This window comes from Rhododendron vialii, chromosome 2a, assembly GCF_030253575.1.
Source record: "Rhododendron vialii isolate Sample 1 chromosome 2a, ASM3025357v1".
In the NCBI taxonomy this organism is placed as follows: domain Eukaryota; kingdom Viridiplantae; phylum Streptophyta; class Magnoliopsida; order Ericales; family Ericaceae; genus Rhododendron; species Rhododendron vialii.
The window spans coordinates 18,640,037-18,649,340 of NC_080558.1; the positions used below are offsets into that span (position 1 = coordinate 18,640,037).

Consider the following 9,304-nt stretch of genomic DNA (forward strand, 5'->3'; position numbering starts at 1 on the left):
AGTAACGGTTATTGGAAACCGTCGCTATAGTCCGGTTTTTAGTAACGGTTATGGAAAACCGTTGCTATAGTCTTGTAATCTAGTAACGGTTGCATGAAAACCGTTGCTATAGTCCTATTTCTAGTAACGTTTTGCAAACCGTTGCTAAACACCATCTATACCGACGGTTTTTTCAACCGTTACTAAAAAAACCGTTGGGAGATCCCAAATTTCTTGTAGTGAGTGATGACTGCTAATGGAATGATTCCATTTCAAATGCTACGGTTCACCAAAGATAATTATGAGAATTAGTGTATCCACATGAAAGTGATTCTTGGATCACAAGACTTGTGGGAGCTTGTTGATACATGCTTTACACAACCCCAAAGGGATGCTTTGGCGGTGACGAAGAAGAAGGATCAGAGAGCTCTTTCACTCATCCACCAATGTTTAGATGATGCTTTGTTGCAAAAGATTGCCGAAGCAACAACTTCCCGGGAAGCATGGATGATCCTTTCAAACTTCCCATGGTGGAGTTAAGAAGGTGAAGAAAGTTCGCCTCCAAACATTAAGAGGTAAATTTGAAGCTTTGAAGATGAAGGAGTCCGAATTGGTTTCGGATTATTTCACAAGAGTTTTGACTATTGTGAATAATTTGCGAAGGTACGGCGATGATTTGAAGGATAATCGCGTGGTAGAAAAAATCCTTCGTTCCTTAGACAAGAAGTATGACTACATTGTTGTAGCCATTGAAGAGTCGAAAGATTTAAACACGTTGGCAGTTGACACACTCATGGGATCATTGCAAGCCCATGAAGAACGACTTAACAAAAAGAAGCAAGAGTCGTTGGGGCAAGTGCTACAAACAAAACTTTCCTTGAAGGAAAAAGAGGGAAGGCAAGAGCAAAGTCAAAGAGGTCGAGGTGGAGGATGCGATGGATGTGGCTGTGGAGGATGCGGTGGACGAGGCCGTGGTAGAGGAGAAAGCAATTTCAGAAATTCATCCAATAGGGATGAAAGAGGTCAAAATACATTTCATCCAAGAAGGCGCGGAAGAGGAAATAATTATAGATTTTCTGGAAGAAGGTATGATAAATCTCAAGTTCAATGTTACAATTGCAATCAATATGGTCACTATGCAGCCGAGTGTCGAAATGAAGTTTTTGAAGAGCAAGTGAACCTTGTTGAAGACAAACATGAGAGGTGGAGCCGACTTTATTGTTGGCATACAAGAAAGAAGAAAAGGGAGACATGAACTTGTGGTATCTAGATACCGGTGCAAACAACCATATGTGTGGGAGCAAAAAGATGTTCATGGAGCTTGATGAATCCATCATCGGAAAAGTCACTTTTGGAGATTCTTCTCAAATTCCAGTTGAAGAGAAAGGTAATATTTTGATTTGTTTGAAGGATGAAAGGCACCAAATAATTTCCAATGTTTTTTATGTGTCGAACGTGAAAAGTAATATTTTGAGTTTGGGGCAACTCTTGGAGAAAGGCTATGATATTTCTATGCGAGATCATAGTCTTTCAATAAGAGATGAAGTTGGAACTTTGGTTGCAAAAGTACCCATGACAAGAAATCGGATGTTTTTGCTCAACCTTCAAAATGATGAGGCTAAGTGTTTGCAAAGTTGTGTCAAGGATCCCTCTAGGTTGTGGCATCTTCGTTTTGGGCACTTGAATTTTGGAGGACTAACGGCGTTGTCTCAGAAAAAGATGGTGAATGGACTACCTTTCATTAACCATCCACATCAACTTTGTGAAGGATGTCTTTTTGGCAAACAATCAAGTAGAAGTTTTCCAAAAGAAGCAATTTCAAGAGCTAGCAAGCCCCTCCAACTTATTCACTCTGATGTTTGCAGGCCTATCAATCCACCCTCATTCAGTAAGAGCCTGTATTTTCTACTATTTATTGATGATTTAGCAGGAAAACGTGGGTGTATTTTTTGAAGGAAAAATCTGAAGTTTTTGGAGTTTTTAAAAAATTTAAGGCCTTTGTTGAAAAGCAAAGTGGGTATGAAATCAAGGCAATATGATTCGATAGAGGTGGTGAATTTACATCAAATGAATTCAAAAATTTTTGCGAAGAAAATGGAATTCGCTATCCTTTAACGGTTCCGAGATCACCGCAACAAAATGGGGTTGCGGAAAGAAAAAACCGAACCATTCTCAACATGGCTCGGAGTATGTTAAAGAGCAAGAAAATGCTCGAGGAGTTTTGGGCAGAAGCCATTGATTGTGCAATCTATTTGTTGAATCGGTGTCCTATTAGAAGTGTTGACAACAGAACGCCGCAAGAAGAATGAGGAGGATTCAAGCCAAGTGTTTCTCATTTGCGCATTTTTTAGAGTATTGCATAGGTGCATGTACCGGATGAGAAACGAACCAAACTAGATGAAAAGAGTGAGAAATTTGTTTTCATTGGGTATGATTCAAGAAGCAAATGTTACAAGCTTTACAATCCAAGCAATGGAAAAATTGTCATTAGCAGAGATGTTGAGTTTGATGAAGAAAGTGAATGGGATTGGAGTAATCCCGAAGAAGTCTATGATTTTTTCCCATTCTTGGAGGAAGAAGAGCAAGGTAATGATGTCATGGAGCCAGCCGTTTCTCCCCCACCTTCACCACCAGGTCCAACTCATGTACAAGCCAGTCCATCATCTTCCGAATCGGGTTCAAGTGCAAGACCGCCTCGCATGAGAGGCCTTCAAGAAATCTATGACACTACGAAAGAGGTAACTCCAATAATTAGTGATTTGACAATTTTTTGCCTCCTTTCTGATAGTGAGCCTATAGATTTTGAGGAAGCGACACAAAACAAAAGGTGGAGAGATGCAATGGTTGAGGAGATATAATCAATTGAAAAGAATGGTACATGGGAGTTAACCATACTTCTGAAAGGCCAAAAAACAATTGAAGTCAAATGGGTGTACAAGATAAAGAGAAATGCAAAAGGAGAAATTGAAAGGTACAAAGCAAGGTTGGTTGCCAAAGGTTACAAACAAAGACAAGGTATTGACTATGATGAGGTATTTGCTCCGGTTGCCTGTTTGGAAACTATTCATTTGATTATTTCTTTGGCCGCTGTTAATGGTTGGAAAATTCATCAAATGGATGTGAAATCCGCTTTTCTGAATGGTTTTCTTGAAGAGGAGGTATATATTGATCAACCTTTGGGATATTTTGTGAAAAATCATGAAAATAAAGTGTTGAAGTTGAAGAATGCGTTATATGGTTTGAAGCAAGCACCAAGAGCTTGGAATAGTAGACTTGATTGCTATTTTCAAGCTCATGGTTTCACCAAGTGTCCCCATGAACATGCTCTCTATGCAAAGGTGAATGAAAATAGAGATATGCTCTTTGCTTGCTTGTATGTGGATGATTTGATTTTCACAGGAAATAATCCCAAGATGTTTGAGGAATTGAAGAAAGATTGGCTGAGGAGTTTGAGATGACGGATATTGGGCTCATGGCATATTATCTTGGTATTGAGGTGAAATAAACAGATGAAGGTATTTTTATATCTCAAGAAGGTTATGCTAAGGAAATTTTAAATAAGTTCAAGATGGAAGATTGCAAGCCGGTGGGCACACCCGTTGAAGTTGGAATAAAATTAACAAAACTTGATGATGGTGAGAAGGTGGATTCTACTCTAGTCAAGAGTCTTGTTGGAAGTTTGGGATATCTTACATGCACCTGGCCGGATATTCTGTTTGGTGTTGGACTTGTAAGTCGCTATATGGAACCTCCTACTATGAGCCATTTCAAAGCTGCGAAGAGGATACTACGTTGAGCGTTGCATTTCAACGATGCAAGACAGGATGTCATGCACCTCACATTTGTAATCACCGGACATTGTGACCAAAATTAATACATCAAAAATTTCCTAGGACGTCATGCCAAAGTGGGTTGCACCAGTACGTCAAGAAAGAAGTAGAGAACATCCCAGTGTAGTACCTTAAACAACAGATTTTTACAGCTTCACAAACATTCCGGCTAACGATCTGTCAAGATTTTCCGTCTTATTTTCCATGTCCAAAATACGGTTCAGGAGAAAGAAACATAAAAAGTTCACCAAAGAAAACACCAAACTATGCAATGTGCTCTCAAGACAACATCTCCCCGGAAGAAAGTATCACGTACAGTACAGAAATCATCAATTACCTGAGATCAACTGGTGAAGCTTGGACCGGCATTGAATATTCGGCTTCCACCATTGGTCTAGCCCATGCGCCTGCCCAAGACCCTGAACGGGGCTCCCATTAATAGTCAGATACGCCGAAGGAAGGAGATGCAGTGGTTCAGTTGCACCTGATATTGAATTCCTTGTAGAAAGCCTTTCAATAGCTCCGGCTCCAATCGCCGCCATCCTCTTCCTGTGTTCAAAATACCCAACATACTCTCCGGAAATAGGATCGGACGGATTCACAAAAAGGTACGGAATCCACCCCGACAACGCAGCAAACCAGTCACCTGTTTGAGGCCTTTGACGTAGAGCGTTTAGAGCAATTGTAACTCCAGCTGTCGTAACACTGCGCATGATCCGAATCCCATTCTTCAATATTTCGGTTTTGGTCACCACCTCTATTGGGACGGATATGAACGGAGGGTTGAAGAGATATGTTTCCAGAAAACATCCCATTTTAGCCATGTTCTTTCCAGCTAGCAGTGCCATGGCCGAACCCAAGGAATGTCCGGCTAAGCACATGTTTGGGGCTCCGGCTGTGGAAACCATGTATTGCACAGCTTGCATTGCATGCTGAAAGCGGGCGCTCTGTTCCAGCGTATTCCGAATGACCTTGAGATCCAACGTGAGGTCCTGTGACATGGTCTCCCATCCGGTCATCGTGCCACGGAAGGCAACCACGTATCTTGGAGGGATGTGGAGTGGATTGTGGTGACCGTAGGGAGGTGGGGATTTGAACTCGTAAATGGCACCAAAAATTGAGTGATCATCGTTGTCAACCAACACGCGGAATAACCGAAAATTGAAGAAGTCCCACCAGGGAGGAGCACGTGCTTGATGGCCTTGGCGGTTCTGCTGGCGGTCGTGTTCTTGACTGTACACTCCCTGAACCAAGCTAGCAGCAGCGGATCTACGGTGATGTGGGTTTCTCCTACGATAATGTGAAATTGAAAATGCCTCTCAAAACCATTCGATGTATGTATGCAATCATAAAAACCATGAGGAGAGATATTTTAAATTACCATATAAGAAATGCATGCTAGGGTGGAGTAGAACTCAAGGTCGTCAAATCGTGAATCAAGAATCAAAAAATAATAATTTTGGGACCCTTTTTTCAAAACGCAGCTCGAATTGAATCGTTAATCATACTTATTCAGTCCAAAATTTGAAAATAGATCGAAAAATGTATTTATGCACCTACATAATAAAGTGAGATTGTAAAATCAAAGATATTAAGTTTAAACCAATATTGAAGTTTGTTTTTTTATTATTGATTATTATCACATGGTTAAATAGTTCAATAGAAAGTTTAGCCTTAACACAGTAAAAGTCTGTACCCTAATAGATACAAAACTAGCTTATATGGCCACATACATAGGTTGGTTCGAGAAATTGAACTCTGCTCAGGACAATGATTTAGAGGATACAAGAATTAAAAAGATTGATTTGTGAAATTGTGTATCCATGAAAGATAATATTCTCAACAATATTCACAACTACTTGTATGTACCATCAAGAAAATTAAAATTATTTTATACTAAGAATGCTGAGCATATATATTGAAAGCTCGTTTGGCTTAATAATCCAGTTTGGTTTTTTTGTTCGTCCTTATTCTATTTTTTTTTTTTTGCATTTGTTAGTTTTGCATCAATGTTTTGTGGATTAATATTGGTCCATCTCAACGAGAGAAATTGGAAAATTAAAAAAATTAAGATTGAAATTTAATTTTTTTGAATAAAGACAAAAAAAAAAGAAGCCAAAAAATTAGCTTTTAGCTTATTTTTTGTTTTTATTCACAATGTTGGGTTTGGAGCAAGCTTTTATACTTTTCTGATTTTTCTCGTCGAGATGAATAAATAATTTACAAAAACTTAACTCAAAACTATTTAATGTGATTTTTTTTGTTGTATAAAAACGAAGAAAAAAGCCATTAAGCCAAACGAGTTCTCATACTCACATTATAGTAACATATGAAAATTTAACTGGAATAAAATAGAGAACTCATGAGTATAAGGTATATTAGTTGTAAGAGCATCTCTAACCCATGCTCTATTCCTCTATTTGAGAGTATGAAATTCCTCCAACCCATCCTCTCAAGCCTCCTCTATTTGAGAGGATGGGATTTTGATCCTCTATATTTAGAGGATGGGAGAAAATATGGAGGATCTCCTCTAAAATCACTTTATGAATAAATAGAGGGTTTGTGGTTGGAGTAAATATGAATAGTGATTTCCTCTAAAATCACTTTATGAATAAAATAGAGTATTTTGATACTCTCAAATAGAGTATTGGATTGGAGATGCTCTAAACATTTTTAGAATGATTATTTTATTTTCTAAGAAGAATGAGAGGGAAAAGGGTTAACAACATGCTCCGAATCAGAATAAATATCAATCAACAAATGATTAACAAATTTTGATTGGGAATAAGATTTTTTGTACTTAAGGGCACATGATCTTATATATTTGCTTTTGTATAAGAAAAATAAGGCCAAATCGTAGAAGTGGTTTCAAAATAGTCGAACGCAAGAATTGTGATAAACTTTGATTCACTCATAGATTTGTCTAGTTTTTGTGTCAATGAATCGAACCATGGATCGTACGATTCACCATCGATTTTGTATATACCTTGAGTCACCTATTTATTCGTATTGTTATTAATTTGTGTGATGAACTGCAAATTGAATCGCAAATCGTGGGATTCTTATAACTACTAGAGCTGGCAAACCATTTTGGGTTTTTATTTTTTCTTTTCCCCTAGTTAAATTTCAAAATGGATCAAACCCTATCCCTTTTAGCAATGGCCTAGTCCATCCTGTCAGAATGATTTCCAAATCAGCAATTCGATAACCTCTTAGCGAGTCCAGCTCCTCTCCAATTCCTTTATAGTTTTTTTAACTCATTGAGAGCATAAAGCATGCCAAAAATCAAGTTTATCAAGTATCGGTCGTTTGACATGATTTCCCAACACATTAATATATACGACAAAAAAGTAGTAGAAACGGGTTTTGTGCTAGTGTTGCAATCTCCTTTTTTTTCCTTTTTTTGAAAGAATTGGAGCTAGAGGAGCTGTTAGATCTTATTGAATGATAATGGATGCGGAAGAAATGCATGTGTACCAAAATGTAGGTACGTATAGCTGGGTTGGTCTTACCAATCAACAGCGGTCAGGTATAATGGTCCTGAGGGGTTGAAACTTCTGTTTTGGGTGACCATTATTTGTAATAGTATAGCCCCTAAGCTCCCCTGGCCTTTTTTTGTCTCCCAGCTGATAACTCACAAATCGATCGAAATCTCTTTGAGTACTGCAGAAGACTGTATACCAAAATTTAAAAAATGCACACAACATTACAATAAAGTAATTAAACACATAAGGAGTGAGTATACAATAATGCTACACACACATACCATAGGAATAGATCTTGCACAACCATCAACGTGGCATAAAAAAGAGGACCCACCACTGTCCCTCCCCACTGAAATTTCTGCCCAGAGACTTGACCAAAATTTCCACTGCCCTAACTCACCACCCCCACCCCCCCCCCCCCCCCCCCCCCCCCCGCACCGCCGCCTCCTGGCCTCTTCTCTGCCGTAGTTGGCTGGAATAGAAACACTTCGATCGGGACTTGCTTCGGACTTCCCTTGTATGCGAAGTACAGATACACGTTTAGAAGGAAGTTCGAACCAATTTTTACATGGAAATCCAAAAGCAGAGATATGAATTCTCTAAGGTCTCGCCGGAAAGCTCAGGTCGATGGCGGATACGACGTCTCGAGCAAGGCGAGCGAGTGTGCCATTGTGACAGTGTCGTTTTTGTCGAGATTGAGTTCCACGAGTGCGTTGTACGCGCTTTGTAGCCGGAAGGAGGTTTATGCTGAGAGAGGTGTTGTTGAAGGTTAGGATTTTGTTTCCGACCGTAATGCAGGTGACCTGGTGAACGATAGGTACTGTTGGCGTTTGTTTTGACACAGGCTAGGGCGTTGTTCGGATCTCTCGTTTTAGATAGACTACGTTCAGATCGACAGCGTTCGCCGGATAAGAGACCGGGAGTCGCTAGAGAAGAGGGCGGGGGGGCCGTGGGGGTGAGTTTGGGCGGTTTGACATCTGAGTTTGTCTTGGGCAGAAATTTCAGAGGGAGAAAGAGTGGTGGGTCCCCTTTTTTATTGCCACATGAACTGCTGTGCAAAATTTTTCGTATTGTATGTGGAGCTGTGCTACTGGTACAGCATGTGCAGTATAGACAGTGCGCACAGTGCGTTTTTGGGTTCGTTTCGGGTCCAAAAAAAATAATTGGATCGCTCATTTTGCTCAAAATATTTTTTTTAAGATCCCTGTAAAAAATTTGCTCCATCTGATATTGTGAAAGGCATTTATGAAATGTTTATATTTGCTAAATTGCTAGCCTAAATTTTGAAGCGAAATTGGACGTTTTGTAAACACCCTTAATGATATCATATGGAGCTGATTTTTTACCGAGACCTCAAAAAAAATATTTTGAACAAGATGAGCGGCTCCGATTATCTTTGTTGGACCCAAAACGAGCTTAAAAACGCGCTGTGCGCGCTGTCTGTACAACACATGCTGTACCAGTAGCATTTCTGTTGTATGTGTGGGTAGCATTATTGGTGTGGGTATGTGGGAGGCTCTGTACGTAGCGTAGGTGCCTGCCATTAACAAATGTACACCTTCCGTTTCAAATTATTGATCCTTTACGATTTTACGTGTAATTTTTAATGACCTATATCTTTTAATGTATATTGTTTAAAATATGCAATATGAATTTTATTTGATATATTTCAATTATTTTTATAAAACAATATTTTCATATCGGGGCGGTTCAAGGGACACTAAAAAAACACATTAAAAAACACCAAAAATCTTAATCTCATAGTTCCCGATCGAATTTTTATGATCCGAACCGTTCAATATGTGCAAAATGTAATTTTAAGGGTGCACGCTATAAATCAGCAAAAAAAATGACCTGGAAAGGCTTGATTTGAACAGTTTTTATTTGAACCGTTCAATAAAAAACTGTTCGAAACTATTCGGATCAAGCCCTTTCCGATCATTTTTTTTGCTGATTTTTAGCAAATACCCTCAAAATCATGTTCTGGTCATATTGAACGGCTCGGATCAT

At 39.1% G+C, this 9,304-nt stretch overlaps 2 protein-coding genes across 3 annotated transcripts; one reads left to right on the forward strand and one right to left on the reverse strand.

The window, feature by feature from the left end:
- The first annotated feature begins 300 nt into the window (after window positions 1-300).
- On the forward strand, window positions 301-1,234 carry LOC131317248 (uncharacterized). Its single transcript, XM_058346812.1, has 2 exons — window positions 301-509; window positions 643-1,234. Exons 1-2 carry the CDS (start codon window positions 301-303, stop codon window positions 1,232-1,234), a joined length of 801 nt encoding a protein of 266 aa, XP_058202795.1.
- Window positions 1,235-3,750: 2,516 nt separating this feature from the next.
- Window positions 3,751-8,269, reverse strand: LOC131311992 (GDSL esterase/lipase At4g10955-like). 2 transcript variants are annotated; one of them, XM_058339685.1, is made up of 3 exons: window positions 7,576-8,269; window positions 7,322-7,482; window positions 3,751-5,099 (listed from the first exon to the last, which is right to left on the reverse strand). In XM_058339685.1, exons 2-3 carry the CDS (start codon window positions 7,381-7,383, stop codon window positions 4,139-4,141), a joined length of 1,023 nt encoding a protein of 340 aa, XP_058195668.1. In that variant the 5' UTR covers window positions 7,384-7,482; window positions 7,576-8,269; the 3' UTR covers window positions 3,751-4,138. The 2 variants fall into 2 exon arrangements, with proteins under 2 accessions (XP_058195668.1, XP_058195661.1); XM_058339678.1 differs by having other exon boundaries at window positions 7,322-7,472; window positions 7,576-7,689.
- Between the last annotated feature and the right edge of the window lie 1,035 nt (window positions 8,270-9,304).

Bases quoted from the DNA above. Each gene is read 5' to 3' on its own strand.
- LOC131311992 (XM_058339685.1), bottom strand. From the start codon at position 7,383: ATGGTCACCCAAAACAGAAGTTTCAACCCCTCAGGACCATTATACCTG. The intron at 5,100-7,321 runs GTAAGACCAACC...ACATTATCGTAG, and splicing joins TACCTGACCGCTGTTGATTG to GAGAAACCCACATCACCGTA.
- LOC131317248 (XM_058346812.1), top strand. From the start codon at position 301: ATGAAAGTGATTCTTGGATCACAAGACTTGTGGGAGCTTGTTGATACA. The intron at 510-642 runs GTGGAGTTAAGA...TAATTTGCGAAG, and splicing joins ATCCTTTCAAACTTCCCATG to GTACGGCGATGATTTGAAGG.